This window comes from Trachemys scripta, chromosome 4, assembly GCF_013100865.1.
Source record: "Trachemys scripta elegans isolate TJP31775 chromosome 4, CAS_Tse_1.0, whole genome shotgun sequence".
In the NCBI taxonomy this organism is placed as follows: domain Eukaryota; kingdom Metazoa; phylum Chordata; order Testudines; family Emydidae; genus Trachemys; species Trachemys scripta.
Genome location: NC_048301.1, coordinates 20509909 through 20526246, shown reverse-complemented (window position 1 = coordinate 20526246; position 16338 = coordinate 20509909). Strand labels below are relative to the sequence as shown.

Genomic DNA, 16338 nt, shown 5'->3' with positions numbered 1-16338 from the left:
CATGATGGTACTTGTTTGAAAATTCAGCAAGTGTGCAATGGAAACTGTCACCATAAGTCCAATAAGCATCTTAGTCAACCTCTAGATAATAAATGATAGATGATGGGCCTTAAAGGGCCTTGAAAGTGAAGATAAGTAGTTTGATCCAAAAAGGAAGGGGGAGCTAGTGGATGCAAAGAGACAGGTAACATAATTAAAGTGAGAGGTTAGGAAAACATAGACAACAAAAAAGCAACTGCAGCTTTTAGGATTTATTGTATGCAGTAAATTATGATCTAATGAAGATAAAAATGTTTCTCTGATACGCTCTTCTGTCTTTGCAGCAGTGTTCTGAATGGATATGAGTAGGGCAAGACTGCATTGTAAAAGCCAAAGAAAAGCATGTGTGGTAGTAGAGATGTTATGCAGAAAGAAACAGTGAGATTTAGACATAATGTGGATTTGGGGATCTAGAAAGATCTGAGTCAAAGATAATGCCTGTGTTACAGGCTTGAGTGACAGTCAGAATGGTGGTGGTATACCCTGTGGGGGAACTCCGTTTTAGCCATATTTAGATTGAGATGACAGCTAGATGTCCATGAGCTGATATTAGAGAGAGAGGCTGAGATTTTAGTTTGGACAGAAAGAGGCAGATCTGTAGTAGAGAGGTAGCTCTTTGAGACATCAGCATAGAGATGTAGTTGAATTTGTTTGTAGATGAGATTGCCCAGATATAAGGTGAGAGGCAGAAGAGGGGGGACCAGGACAAAACACTGTGGAATTCCCATAGAAAATTAGAGGCTGGGGGTGAGGAGGATCCTCTGAAGGAGCAGTAAGAGGTAGGAGAAGAACCAGGAGAGGCCAGAGTTACAGAAGCCAAGGAGAAGCATGGTCGATAGTGTAAAAGGCAACTGACACATCAAGGAAGATGAGGATGGAGTACCGGTTCAGAGCTTTGGCTAGGAAGAGGTCGTAAGACACTTTGGCAAGAGCAGTTTCAGTTGAGTGTAAGCCGCGGAAGCTGCATTGGAGAGGCTCTACTATGGAATTAGAGGAGTGGAACTCAGGCAGCAATTGTAAACAGCATGCTCAATGAGCTTAGAGCTGAAAAGGAGATGGGGGTGGTAATTGGAGAGGCAATTGAGGTGAAGGTTGGGTTTTTTAAAGATGGGAGAGACTAACATATGTTTGCATTGTGAGGGGAAAGAGCAAGAGGCTTAATAAAGAGTAAGGGAAGGATTGAGTGGATGCAAGGGATTTCAGGAGATGGGATGGTGTTACTGGAGCAAGCGGAGGAGTTAGACAGGAACAGCAGATGATAAACTTCTGCATCTGTGACAGGAGAGAAGGAGGTAAGAGTTGTAGAAGGAGGATAGGGAAGGTCAAGTTGTAGTTTGTCAGCTTTCTTGTGGAAGAAATTGTCAAGTTCCTGTGCTGAGAGAGAAGAGTAAGATTTGAGGAGTGAGTCAAAGGTGGCAAAAAGTTGGCTAGGATTGTGGGCATGGGATTCAATTAAGTTGAAGAAGTAGAGTTGTTTAACTAGGATGATGTCAGAACTGATGGAGGAGAGAACAAATTTGTAATGGAGGAAGTCAGCCTGGTCATGGAATTTCTTCCAGAGAAGATCTGCAACGTGAGAGCAGGAGCAGAGGAAGTGCATGTTGGGGGTGAGCCAGGGCTGGGGATTAGCAGGGGGAGCCTTGTCATGGAAGAAAGGGGCAAAAGAAGTAAGGGTGGAGGAGAGCGAAATATGGAGATAATCATCAATCATATAAATGGAAGAAAGGGGGGTGAGGGGACAGGGAGGAGAAGGCTGAGAGCAGATGACAGTTCTTCAGTGCTGATGGACTGGAAGGCAAAGAAAACCCAAGTGACAGGGTATTAGGAAGGGGACTAATGGGCGATGCAAAAAGAGACCAGGTGGTGGTCGCAGGAGAGACGTCAACAACATAGGATCAGCGAGAGCAGAATGTTTGGTGAAGACCAAGTCAATTGAATGGCCATTTGGTGACTGGGAAAGTTGAACCAGAGCTTCAGGTCAAATCAAGAGGAGAGGGTGAGGCAATGCATAGCTACAGGATCAGATGAGTCATTAACATGGAAGATGAAGTCACCAAGAATGAGTGAGAGTATAAGGAGAGAGAGAACCAGGACTAAAAATCGGAGAGGGAGTCTGATGGGGAGGAGTTAGGTAGATGAGAGGAGAAAAGATTGGGATGCTGTGTTGCTCAAAAGACAGAGTGGAAGAGGGTTGAAAAAGGGGGTTGGAGGTGGCAGAACTGGGAGAGGAGAAGCCACACACCCACCAGGGTTGGATCCAAGGTGGGGAGGGGAGTGTGGGGGAAGGAGAGGCCTCTGTAAGAGAGGGCAACTACAGAATCAGTGTAGGGATCCAGGTCTCTGAGAACCAGGAGCTACAGGGAGCAAGATACAAAGTGGTTGTGGATCACTGAGAACTTTTTAGAGATGGAATGGGTGTTCCAAAGACAAAAAGAGGAGGGGAGGAGGTGGGGAAAATAGAGCAGGAGAGGTGGAAGGTTAGAAATGGTGACAGAATGGGTGGAGTTGGTGGGGGGACAGGTGTGGGTGGTGAAGAGGTTGATGAGGAAGGGAATGCCAGGGTTGGGAGAAAGGTCACCAAAGATGAGGAGGTGGCAGCAGAGGATGTGTGGTTTGGATTTGTGATGGTGGGAGGAGAAGGGAGATTGGAATAGAGAGAGGAAAAGGTATAGTTAGTGGGAATTGTAGAGGGGTGAGGGGAATTGGAGCTAGTGTGAGGGGTAGAGGAGGGAGGAAGAGAAGAGATGATGTGATGCAAAATAGAAGAGGGATGTGTTGAGAACCATAGAAGAATGACAGGGGGATGAGGTGACAACAGAAAACCCAAACCCAAATGGAGTTGAACAAATATTTTGAAGGCACGCTTGCACGTCCCCCTGCTAAGTGGCTGTGGTGGTTTCTCCCACCTTGCAAAGGAGAAGGGGAGTAGCCATCTGGGGTCCAGTGCTGGGATGATCTGGGCAGTGGAGGAGGCGGGGGGTGTTTCCTTGGTGCTGACAATCCTGATGTGGTAAATTGTTGATGATTAGGATTTGTTTACTGAAATACTGAAGCTTTACAAAATGTAAATCAACAAGAGTGTGAGATTTGTTCTATAAAATCTAAAAGAGAATTGCAATGGAGACCTGTTGGTGATAGTCACCTGAATCAAGTTTTTCTTCAGATGCAGCCATTGTGTGGGGCTTGAAAGAAATAGTAGAGAAAATCATTAAGATTTTATGTTGGGGTGAGGCTCATCTTCCAGGCTTCTTTGAAGTCAACATACTGGTAACACTAATGCTGAATTGCAGAGCCATACCCACAGCTGTCCAGTCCATCCACCATTTATTTCGTCAACAAAGAAGGAAGGGCAGTCTTTAGGTGACTCTTATGACCACCTATCAAAAGGTGCAGCTGTAGCACTGTACATGAAGACAAGCCCATAGTCCTCATTGTTGTCAAGATGTAATTTGATGAAGACAAACCCAAAGGGGATGGGTGGGATGGGGCTAGAAGACAAAGGTTATAATTACAAGAACATACAGCTGGTTTATCGTATGCATCTTGTTTATCACATCTTTGAAAGACAAAAATATCGTAATTATTTTTTTTTTGCTTGTTTGGGTTATCTTAGAAATGGAGAAGGGAAAATACTAGTAGCTAAAGCAGTGGTTCTCAACCTGCGGCCTGTGGGCCGCTTGCAGCCCGATCAGCACACCGCTGCGGCCAATGTGACATCTTCAGGGCCATACAGGTAGTGTTGGATATGGCCCACAATGGTAAATAGGTTGAGAACCACTGGAAAAGAGGGCAGTGGGCAGAAAGGGGAAGAGGATCAGAGTGTGAAGTATAATGGGCAAGAATTTGCAAATGTAACCACTGCAGTTTGTTTTGAACTGAATGATTCCACAGTCATTAGAGTTTGCCAGGGCTGTGAAAGTGTCCCTTGTTTGGTAGGGGCAGAGGAGTGCAGAAAGCCAGGCTCTCACTGCTGGAGCTCTGGTCCTTTGCATTCAGTTTCTGGAATCCATGTGGTTCTGCATTGGAGGAGAGCTTTATAGCCCTCACAGAAACTTGTGTGGAGAGGAAGGGGCAACAGGCTATTTCCTCCTGGTTCTGGGATGGAGATGCAGTTGTTGAGAGTTGGGGGTAGGGAACCAGGTGAGCAGATTTCAAAGGAGTAGCGAACAAAATGAAGAGGCTGGCTGTAAAGGCTTGCTTCCCTTCTCTCTTGCTGCTGCTGCTACCACTATTGGTGTCTCTTCTAGGGTAGCATAGTGCTTTTATAGGCCACCATGGGAAGAATGGTTGGAGAGGAGGGCAGGACATGCTGGAGAGGAGGGCAGGGCATGTGGAAGAAGATGACTACTGAGACTTCATACTCCTGGAGCAAGGGAATAAAGGAGGAAAAGTAGACTAACTCTAGTCACCTTCCTGTGGCTGGCTAGTGTTGCTTGTCTTGCCCTACCCTTCCCCCTAGGTAACTTTGGTCTTTTAGTAGCTGTAACTGAGGGCAGAATTTGGCCCTAAAATTGGAGCTTTGTTAATAATTCAGTTGCTGTGTGAATCAGATTAGATTCCACTTCTCTCCCCATAGCTTTTATTGTCTCATAGGAGTAAAAAGTAGTAAAAATATGAACTTGTTCATAACTGGAGTTATACTGTATTATGTTACCTGAATTCTCTTTATCCGAAAATCCTAGTTGTCCAAATCCACAATATGTCCCCCAGTTAGCCCTATGTTAATAACTTACTAATAACTTCTTGGTTAGCTTGTTAGCACTAATCAACAGCTTTGTATTTGTATATTGGTTTTGAGTGGTTCCCTGTTGTTACTGAGATCTAATCCCATTTCATCAGCAACAACACCTTGTCAGGACGTATTAAATTGTTTAATTTGAATTAATCAGAATAAATGATGTCCACAGTGGTTTTAATACAATTTTGGTGTTCTTAATTAACTCAATCACATTAACATTGTTTTTACTCTTTATTGAAAGTACAAAGTATTAAGCAAACATCAGCATTACTCCCTTCCCTCTTGTATTTCTAGATCAGTAGGAGATCAAAATAGCACTTTTGTTTATCCAAACTCCTAGTTTTCCGAAACTTTCAGATGTCCCCTAGGCCATTCAAATAAATGGGAGTGAACTGTGTCAGTCGGAATACTGACAGGGAGAGGATCTACTTAGTATGGGAGTGCCATTTTTTACAGTCATGTTTCAGAACAGAACCACACTTTAAAACAATTAGATTAATTTTAGTATCTAGTATCTGGGGAGCATGGTTTTTTCTTTCAAAATGGTTTCAAATCGGTTGCCTTCTTTTTGCAGTCCAACAGCAGCATAGCAGTGCAGCAGCGGCTGCACAACAAGGGGGCTATGAAATTCCAGCAAGATTAAGGACTCTTCATAATCTGGTTATCCAGTATGCTTCCCAAGGTAGATATGAGGTTGCTGTACCCCTGTGTAAACAAGCACTTGAAGATCTGGAGAAGACTTCGGGTCATGATCATCCTGATGTTGCCACTATGCTAAACATACTTGCTTTGGTGTACAGGTTGGTATTCTGCTATACATTTAAATTCTCCATTAACTAAACTTCTTTGTTTCTGTACAGTTGACTAGAGGCCTTAATACTGGGACTGCTATAAAAATGTTTTTGACAATTTTGTAGGTTCTAAATTTTTTATTTGTGGTATCACGTGGGTACTTGACCTGGGGTGCTCTGTCACACCACAGTACACCAGGGTCTAGATGAGTTCCTGAATATCTTCCCATACCTCAGTTTTTGGAATGCTATTATTCATTTTGAAACTTTATTATCCATCCATCCTAGATCATTGAGAAGACAGTCAGACAACTACCTCTCGGTTTATGCTAATACTGTTGTAAATTGGATGGCAAGATGTACATATGCAGATAGTTCATTTCCAGTCCCTCAAAAAAAACTACTTTAATTGTAGTTTTTTGCACTTGGAAGTGAAGGACTGTGTCTGCCTTTGATCCCTTCTCTTCTGTACTATAGCATTCCTATCCTGACACTGAAGTCAACTCCTACTTTTGCAGTTCATTATCTTATAAGACTTTTATTTAAATGCTACTTCCTTTTTTTTGTGAAACAGAGTAAAGTGTTAATTATGGTTTTCTAAAATTTAGGGACCAGAACAAATACAAAGATGCAGCAAACCTCTTGAATGATGCCTTGGCTATTCGTGAAAAGACTTTGGGCAAAGATCATCCAGCGGTTTGTATATCTAATTTTCATATTTTTAGTTGTTTTTCACTGACACTTTTTTTTTTCTTCCCCTGCCCAACTTATTCTAATATTAAACTCAACAGGAACATTTAAGATCTGGCTTGTCACTAAACAGGACAGGTAGGAGGCCACAATATAATATTCTGCATTCTTTTAATATTTAACTTGTCTTTGAGCATTTTATCCATTTCAAACTATTTCATCCAAAAATTACTCTGCTGCCACATTTATTTGATTATGAATCAAGTTGCATGGTCTGTATGTGGAAAAAATTAACTTCTGAAGGAATATTTTAATTAGCTTATTTTAAACAATTCAGTTGCTGAATTAATGTAAAAATTGTACTTCTGATTTGTTTTACTGCCTCTGTTTTAAAATAAAACAGATAATTCCAATCAAGATGTTCGTGCTCAAGTCACTTTTAAAATTTAACTTGGTGATGTATTACTTCATATAATCTATGTTACAGTGGGCAACTCTGTGAATCTGGATTTATGTAATATAGCTTTATTTCTGTGTTGTCCTATTTAGAGCAAATTTATGCATTAATCACATTTCAACAGACTAACCAAATACATTTCACAGTTTGCTATGTCTTCTCATTTAAGAGTTATTTCTTAATGCAGTGATTTTGCCAGAGGTCTTCACTGTACATAGAGGATATGAATACAGCAGTCCATTGTAAATATATTTTAACTGGTTCATTCTTTCACTAGGTATTCACTTCATATATAATGTTTCTCTGCTGTTGACAGGTGGCAGCTACTCTAAACAATCTTGCAGTGCTTTATGGTAAACGAGGAAAGTACAAGGAGGCAGAACCTTTGTGTAAGAGAGCTTTGGAGATCAGAGAAAAGGTACAGAGTAAAAAAACAGGAGCCTGACAATGGATTTTTATTTTTTGTGAATTTCAACTTCTGCTTTTTAGAAAAAACTCTCTCTCATATTTTGATTGGTTAGACCTACCAAGCAATACTAAATACCTTGGATAGAGTTCTACAGCTTCTTAAATTAAAATACAAAATTGTTTTAAGAAAATTAACTTAAAAATCTTGAGAGGCTTTGGGAGCATTCTAAAGTTGTGCAATAACTGTAAAGTAAGAGCAATGCTGCAGGAAAAGGACATTTAGGTATGTTTCTATTGGGTTGACTAGAGCATTTGAATACAAAATAAATGTATGCCATTTAAATATTTCAAGTTAGTTTTGTACTGCCACAGAGAGTGAAAATGCTTATTCCAGTGCATTCGTCTGGCTGTCTGCACTGCAGTATGTTAAAACTGGTTAAGTATGCAGTATGTTTTTTAACTTATTCTATTACTTGAAAACTACATCTCCTGTTATGAATTATTTTGTTGCTGTCTCAATTAGGATCTAATTGAATAATCCACACATTATATACAGGCTTTTCATAGCTATTGTAGGGAAATCTTTAAACTCTGGTAAGTGCAAAGCCATAGATGTGCTGACTAGTTTACTTGAATGCTGTTTAAAATGTTTTAATCCTGATAGAGATAATTGTTGACCTGGGATTAATGTAAATGGACTAACTCAATTGTTTTAGAATCCATGAAACAGGAAGAATTAAGACAATAAAAATTTCTATCTGATAGGACTCCCCCCTCCCCCCCCAATTACTCTGTACTTTCAGAATAATCAGTTTGAAATAGAGAAGTCTGCATCATCTTCAAATATTATTGAAAATGAGGTTTTTACTGAACTAAATATGAAAATGAATAATACAGTTGCTAACATAAGCCTGTGATATTTTGACCTGCTGTGCAAATCAATTTGTTTCATGCTGCCTGTAAATTTTAATATGGTGTGAGATATTGTATTGCAAATACATAACTATTATAAAAGTTGTCAAAGGAGATGGAGGGTTATTATTTGGGGAAAAAAAAAACTTGGGCTTTGGTCACCTGGAAAAGTTGAGGCAATTGTCATTTGTCAGGTAAGCCTGTCAGTTTGATATTAAAATGATCAACAATGATAGTTACAATGTTAAGATTTAAATTATTGTATCTGGATGTCAGAGTTCATACTGTTGAAATGAATGGGGTAATCCTCATTTTTCAGGGCTACTTATTTCAGGCTTCATGCAGACTTCTGTGCTGAAGTTTTGTGTCAGTCTCCCACTAATGCTAGCTATGGTGGAAGTGCGACTATAAACTGCCTGCTGGAGTTCTTGCCACCAGGTTTTTTTTAATCCTGTTCACTAGCACTCCAGCTATTGCTGACATTGGTGGCACTTCACTGAAGGTAGAGAAGTTGTGGGAGATCTTATTTCAGAAAAAAATGGAGTGTAGAGAAAAATCAACAGGACATCATTGCATTGACTTACACTCAGTTCAGAGCTAGAAACTGTTTTCTTTCAAACAGAAGTTTGGATTCTAGAGCAAATTCCATGGCCATGGAATTGCAGAATACACAAGACCCTGGTTATATACAGTAGTATAGGAATTGGAGAATAATTAAATGTACATATTTAGAAAAATTCTACTATACCTCCCTCACTTACAGAATGACTAGTCATTAGCAAAACAACATAATTACTGACCAAATGACTGTGTCTAACACAATGCAAATTAGAAAAAAATAGAATATTTCTTCTTTGCGAGACTGAAAGATATCCTAAAACTTATTGGAATATATTCATGCAAATGACTTTTTGGAAGCTGTATTGAGAAGTTTATTTAACAAACATCAGTTTCTCTAATGCATTGTAATCTTAGCCTGTAAAATTTCGTTTAACTTTGAATTTTGATTGAGTGCACAAAAGCATCTTTTAAAATATGCTATAGATGGAAAATGTCTAAACTACTTGATTTTTGTGAAAATGGTTGAAAATTAGGTGCCCACTTGATACCTTATTTGCCATGTCAGCCAAGAGCAGTCCTAGTGTATACCTAACGTAAACAGGGCCCTCTTCCACTCTCAACCAAAAAATCGGATTTATAATGAAAATAATGACAATCTTAATTATAGAAAAGTCTGAGCAGTGTAAACTGCTGAAGTAAAAGAATATGGTCTGATATTGAAATTAGAAAGAAAAAAGTTGTGAAAGATCATTTTAAGATCATGCTTCTTTAAAATCTAATATAATAAATGGGGAATGTTTTAATGTATGGTACTTTCATTTCCAGGTCCTGGGGAAGGATCACCCAGATGTTGCCAAACAGTTAAATAACCTGGCCTTACTGTGTCAGAATCAGGGTAAATATGAAGAGGTGGAGTACTACTATCAAAGGGCACTTGAGATCTACCAAACTAAACTAGGACTGGATGACCCAAATGTAGCAAAAACAAAGAATAATCTGGTAAGTTTGTAACATGAAGTAAAAATAGGAAAATGTAAGCTTTGTTTTTTTCTGATGGGCTAAAATAATTACTCCTGGGTGCAGAATGCATATCCTCCGCAGATTTCTTGGCTCCCCTGCAGAAATATGGGGGAACAAAGAAATCTGAGGAACACACACCCTTTCCCCAGCAGCCCTGGCGCATCTGCTGAGAGCAGTCAGCAGCAGAGAAATTGCTCGGGGGGGGAAGAAAGGAAAGGAGGCTGGGCGTGCGTATGTCCCTGGAGAGATGTTAAGGGGGTAGGGCTTGGCGCGTGCCTGCGTACAGACGAGTGTCAGGGCTTGTCTACACTACACTACACTACACTTTACAGTGCTGCAACTTTCTCGCTCAGGGGTGTGAAAAAACACCCCCGAGTGAAGCAAGTTTCAGCGCTGTAAAGTGCCAGTGTAGAAAGTGTACTAGCGCCGCGGCTACCAGCGCAGGTAGCTATGCGTCCCTTGTGAAGGTGGGATTTTTTAGAGCACTGAGAGAGCTCTCTCCCAGCATTATGCTGTGACTACACAAGCCACCTTAAAGCGCTGCTTTGGCAGTGCTTTAATGTTGCCAGTGTAGACTAGCCCTAAGGAGGCAGGCTGCTAATGTTCCCATCGTTAGTTAATTGTTCCCACTCTTAGTCAATGAAGACTTCTTTACCTTGCCAGAGTGGTGTAAAGGAGCCTTATTGTAAATAACAGTAACTAAATCCTCAGCTAGGAAGGTCTATGGGCTTTCTCACTTTTTTTCTGTGCCAGAGAAGCACAATGGGGTTAGATTACAACTCAGGATCTATTTTACTTTTCCATGTTTAAAAAAAAAAAAGAGCAGGACCATGATTAGCAAAACTGTATGACTTTGTGTGAATGTCTGAGCAATTTAAAGCGACATTCTAGTTTACAGAACACCAAAATAAAAGTAGTATAATTAAAAGGAAAATCCAGGAGGAGTGGAATGCAGGGTATTGGTTACCAAGTATTTGTAACTTAACTTTCTTGTGTTTAGGAAATGCTGAACAGTTTTATTGTGGTATTTTTTCTGTATTGTAGTTTAAATAAATTACCAAAATAAGTGAAATTGGTGTGATTATGTTGTTGCATATTTTATTTGTCAAAATAATGCAGAATTTTGCATTTTTGGTTCAGAATTTCCCCAGGAAAAGTTTTTTTTTTTTTATTCAACAAGCATGTAATTATAGGTACATTCTGTCTTTAAAAGATAAATCAAAACTTTTCCTATGCTGATACCTTTATATTATTTTTTAGGCATCCTGCTATCTGAAACAGGGAAAATTTAAGCAAGCAGAAACTTTATACAAAGAGATTCTTACTCGTGCACATGAAAAGGAATTTGGCTCTGTAGATGGTAAGGAATTTGATGTACAATTGAAAAGTAGGATTTCTTTTTTATACTTCTCAAAATAAATCTGTTTAAGACTAATTGATATTATACTTAAAGTTGTGAGTATTTAAGGGAGATTAAAAGGAGTGAAATTTTAGACTTTATTGAAACATACAGCAAAATCCATCCTAAGGAGGAAAGACTTTAATTACTGCATTAAAATTAATCCAAAACAAGGATTTTTTCCAAATGAGTGAGACTCAGCAAGTCTACATAACAGACTACTTTTCTATCTAACCTACTTTAGGATGTTCTATAGAACCCCAAACTCTAGTGTCTAAGAGCTAGTATACACACGGGACTATGTTTGTCGTCTTCTAGTCAGTGACTGTAATAATTCAGTATAGGATTTTAGATTACTTGGTAAAAATAATGGTCAACTGTTTGAGCTCATCTGCCAAAACAATTAAAGAATGCAGAAAAACATATCCTCTTCTTAAATTGGGCAGACTGTAAATTTAACAGCTTAGATGTCAGCAGTCTATTTGTACATTGTTCCAGTAGAACATGTTTCTTAAACTACTAATTGTAATGCAGTATTTTCATTTCCTTGCAATAAGACAGTTACTTTTGCAGCATTCAGTAGCTGTCACAATGCTAGAATACACACATTTATTTCTTTTAAACGACTAAGCTCTTGTCAGTATGTACTTCCCCCAACTTGGTTGGATCAAAGTCTTTTAGAAATAGCGCTCTGTCAGCAATTTTGTAATGCTGACTTCTAGGTATCTTTTCTCTTCTAAAGCCAGTTAAAGGCAGACACACGTGTTTTGTTAATCTGCTTAGTCTTTCTGTAACGTGTCAAAAATGCTAATTGTGCTGCCAGAACCATTATTTTTGTTGGTCTTCAGCTTTCTTCAACCTGAATATTAATGTCTACTTCTTTCACTGCTATTATAAAATATTAATTTTATATTTTCACCAGATGAAAATAAACCCATCTGGATGCATGCTGAGGAGAGAGAAGAATGCAAAGTAAGGACATGATTGAATAATTGTTTTCAGAATTTCTGTTAGTTACAGATAAATTTTTAACATGCTGTTTTCAATTTAGGGAAAGCAAAAAGATGGCTCGTCCTTTGGAGAGTATGGTGGTTGGTACAAAGCTTGCAAAGTTGATAGGTAGGTATATTATTTAAAGCATTTTAACTACAGAAAATACAGTACTCAGAAATGTCAGTTTTAAAATCATACTTAAAAATAAAATCCTTTCATCTGTGTTACTAATATTAAAACTGATATCTAAGAAATCCAAGGCCATGTTTGCTGGCCACAGCAGAGAAGGTGGCTTCGGGAATCTGATTGTGACTTGGTTCTGAGGCCTTTTTTATCCCAACTGAGGCAAATTCCAGTGGCTAGTAACAGCACCCAAAAGACCATCTGTCAGTTGGAGATGAGTAGAATGCAGCAAACTCTGGACATGCCTTTTTCCCCAGTTTCAACATACCCCTTATTCCAGGAATTACAGAGGAGGGGTGATATAGGAGCTTACTGTGCCAGCTCTATGCCTGCTGGGAACTCCCACATGCTGTGCATCTGATCAGTCTCTGTGCCACTGCATATCAATAGTATAGACAGAAGAGGGGAGTAGAGCAGGCCACAGAATCTGGCCCCCTACCTACATTAACTCCTTATTCTGTTCTCTGTTTTGCATTTCATTATTAGTCTCGTTTAAGTCATTTACTTTTTGATTCTCATGCTCTACACAGTGCTGCAATGTTTGAATTGAAAAATCTTGTGAGAAATGGCTTTGTTTTACTTTAAACATTTTCATTTAAATTTGAAGAAACAAACACTTTTTTCTTTGTATTATGCTTGATAAAAAATTTTCTGTATCACATTTAAATTTTGAGCCAAAACTATTGTACTGTGTGTGTATTATGTATAATATCAAAATCTTCTGCACAAAATAGTTGACACTGTTAATAGTGAGAATTGTTTCTGTGTTCATCTTAGCATTTAGTTGAGGGATGTAGTAATACAAATAAGACTTTTAATACTTAGTAAAACTATTGCTGGATCTAGCAAACTTATCTGTTCAGTCAAATATGCAATAGATATGCAGGGGAACGGGTAACTGAACTGTTGAGGAGCATGCATCAGGAATTTTGTAGTGTCATAAATGTCTCCTTGCTCCTACCTCTCTCTCGTGTTTTAAACACTGTGTGCCACAGAAGTAGTCAGGCTATCTTATTGCTTCAGGGTCTCTGCTCAAATGCTGCTGGAACAAAACCTCAGCAAGGGTCTTGACTGGTTTAAGACTTATAATTAACAATTGTGGTATATTGTTGAATCATTTTTTTTTTTCTTGTTGGGGTTGAGAGAGACAATTCTCAAAGAAATTCATAATGGAATTTGAAATCTTTCCCCTCAACATCACTGGCTTAAATCTGAATGAGGTATGTAGCAACTGAAAGTAGCTCCCAGCTAGAGGCCGAGAAGGAATTTTTGATCTCAAGTGTCTAATCCATATTACAACACCCACCATTGATACGGGCACTAATTGACATATTTTCTGACCATTTCACTGGTGGCAAAAGTTTGACTGTATTTTGGAGACACTCTTACCACTAGAGGTCAGGTCTGAGGCACCCAGGAAGCTAGCACTGCTGTTGTTCATGTCACATGGCTCCAGAGGATAGTAGTTGTATTAGTTTTCAGGGCTATTAAGCAATCACTTTTTGTGAGTCATAAATGCATTTGAAAGATATTTTTAATGTCTCACATTTAATGCTAGTATAATATTTTAAAAGATGATTCTCAGATAATATTGATTATACTGATGGTATCTAAGCTTTTATCTCATGTTTTTGAGTTTTCATGTGTATGTAAATTTAAGAATAATTTCAATGTATATTTTTTTAATAGTCCAACAGTAACAACTACCTTAAAGAATCTTGGAGCACTTTACAAACGTCAAGGCAAGTTTGAAGCTGCTGAAACATTAGAAGAGGCAGCAGTGAGATCTCGTAAGCAGGCAAGTATGAAAATTCCCCTTTGTTCTTAGTAATGCTATTTGTGGTTTGTTTTTATCAACATTTTGACTTCCAGTTGATGTATATTGTGCACATATGTTTTAGCTGTTCAGTAGCTGGCAGTTTTTTAGAGATGTATTGCTGTATATATTTGCTAATTTACTATCTATTATGTTAACAAAAAACACCCTTAGTTTTAGTTTAAATTAAAAATATATAGGCACCATGTTAATCCTTAGTAAACTGGGTAATTGCTAGGTTGATGATACCAGGAACTGGTGGAATACGAAGTGTTCTGAGGTGCCATTGTGGGGGCAGGAGAACAGCAACTGGTAGGTGTGCAGTGCAGGAATGGCACAGCCGAGTGGGGACACTTCCTGGCCTGGGTTGGCAGCATGCATGTGCCTGGCATAATTGAGGGTGAATCCTGTGGAGGGCATGAGGGAGGACAGAAGCAGCAGGCTCAGACAGCAGTTTTCAGCAGGAACAGTGTGAGGAGTTGCACAGTAGAAGCTGGGAGTTAAATCTTAGGGGGTAAGGTTGGACCATGTGGGGACCATAGCTAGAGAAGCATTTCTGGGGAGGGAGACCATGTTAGGGAGAGGATCAAGAGAGGAGCCTTGGTTGGTGAACACTCTCTCCAATACTTCTGTGTATTAGAATCATAGAATATCAGAGTTGGAAGGGACCTCAAGAGGTCATCTAGTCCAACCCCCTGCTCAAAGCAGGACCAATTCCCAGCTAAATCATCCCAGCCAGGGCTTTGTCAAGCCGGGCCTTAAAAACCTCCAAGGAAGGAGACTCCACCACCTCCCTAGGTAACGCATTCCAGTGTTTCACCACCCTCCTAGTGAAATAGTTTTTCCTGATATCCAACCTGGACCTCCCCCACTGCAACTTGAGACCATTGCTCCTTGTTCTGTCATCTGCCACCACTGAGAACAGCCGAGCTCCATCCTCTTTGGAACCCCCCTTCAGGTAGTTGAAGGCTGCTATCAAATCCCCCCTCATTCTTCTCTTCTGGAGACTAAACAATCCCAGTTCTCTCAGCCTCTCCTCATAAGTCATGTGCTCCAGACCCCTAATCATTTTTGTTGCCCTCCGCTGGACTCTTTCCAATTTTTCCACATCCTTCTTGTAGTGTGGGGCCCAAAACTGGACACAGTATTCCAGATGAGGCCTCACCAATGTCGAATAAAGGGGAACGATCACGTTCCTCGATCTGCTGGCAATGCCCCTACTTATACAGCCCAAAATGCCGTTAGCCTTCTTGGCAACAAGAGCACACTGTTGACTCATATCCAGCTTCTCGTCCACTGTGACCCCTAGGTCCTTTTCAGCAGAACTGCTACCTAGCCATTCGGTCCCTAGTCTGTAGCAGTGCATGGGATTCTTCTGTCCTAAGTGCAGGACTCTGCACTTGTCCTTGTTGAACCTCATCAGGTTTTTTTCTGCCCAATCCTCTAATTTGTCTAGGTCCCTCTGTATCCGATCCCTACCCTCTAGTGTATCTACCACGCCTCCTAGTTTAGTGTCATCTGCAAACTTGCTGAGAGTGCAGTCCACACCATCCTCCAGATCATTAATAAAGATATTAAACAAAACCGGCCCCAGGACCGACCCTTGGGGCACTCCACTTGAAACCGGCTGCCAACTAGACATGGAGCCATTGATCACTACCCGTTGAGCCCGACGATCTAGCCAGCTTTCTATCCACCTTACAGTCCATTCATCCAGCCCATACTTCTTTAACTTGGTGGCAAGAATACTGTGGGAGACCGTATCAAAAGCTTTGCTAAAGTCAAGAAATAACACATCCACTGCTTTCCCCTCATCCACAGAGCCAGTTATCTCATCATAGAAGGCAATTAGGTTAGTCAGGCACGACTTCCCCTTCGTGAATCCATGCTGACTGTTCCTGATCACTTTCCTCTCCTCTAAATGTTTCATAATTGATTCCTTGAGGACCTGCTCCATGATTTTTCCAGGGACTGAGGTGAGGCTGACTGGCCTGTAGTTCCCCGGATCCTCCTTCTTCCCTTTTTTAAAGATGGGCACTACATTAGCCTTTTTCCAGTCATCTGGGACCTCCCCCGATCGCCATGAGTTTTCAAAAATAATGGCTAATGGCTCTGCAATCTCACCCGCCAACTCTTTTAGCACCCTCGGATGCAGCGCATCCGGCCCCATGGACTTGTGCACATCCAGTTTTTCTAAATAGTCCTGAACCGCTTCTTTCTCCACAGAGGGTTGGTCACCTTCTCCCCATGCTGTACTGCCCAGTGCAGCAATCTGGGAGCTGACCTTGTGCGTGAAGACAGAGGCAAAAAAATCATTGAGTACATTAGCCT

General features: G+C 40.1%; 1 protein-coding gene across 6 annotated transcripts in view; it reads left to right on the top strand.

Moving 5' to 3' along the window:
- The window catches only part of KLC1 (kinesin light chain 1), a 97501-nt gene that overhangs the window by 8237 nt on the left and 72926 nt on the right, over positions 1-16338 (top strand). For all 6 annotated transcript variants that reach the window (XM_034767882.1, XM_034767885.1, XM_034767887.1 and 3 more), the window contains exons 4-11: positions 5352-5577; positions 6177-6264; positions 7032-7133; positions 9422-9595; positions 10877-10976; positions 11938-11987; positions 12067-12134; positions 13881-13989. In XM_034767882.1, the coding sequence (XP_034623773.1) occupies positions 5352-5577; positions 6177-6264; positions 7032-7133; positions 9422-9595; positions 10877-10976; positions 11938-11987; positions 12067-12134; positions 13881-13989 (917 nt within the window). The remainder of the gene's footprint in view (positions 1-5351; positions 5578-6176; positions 6265-7031; positions 7134-9421; positions 9596-10876; positions 10977-11937; positions 11988-12066; positions 12135-13880; positions 13990-16338) is intronic.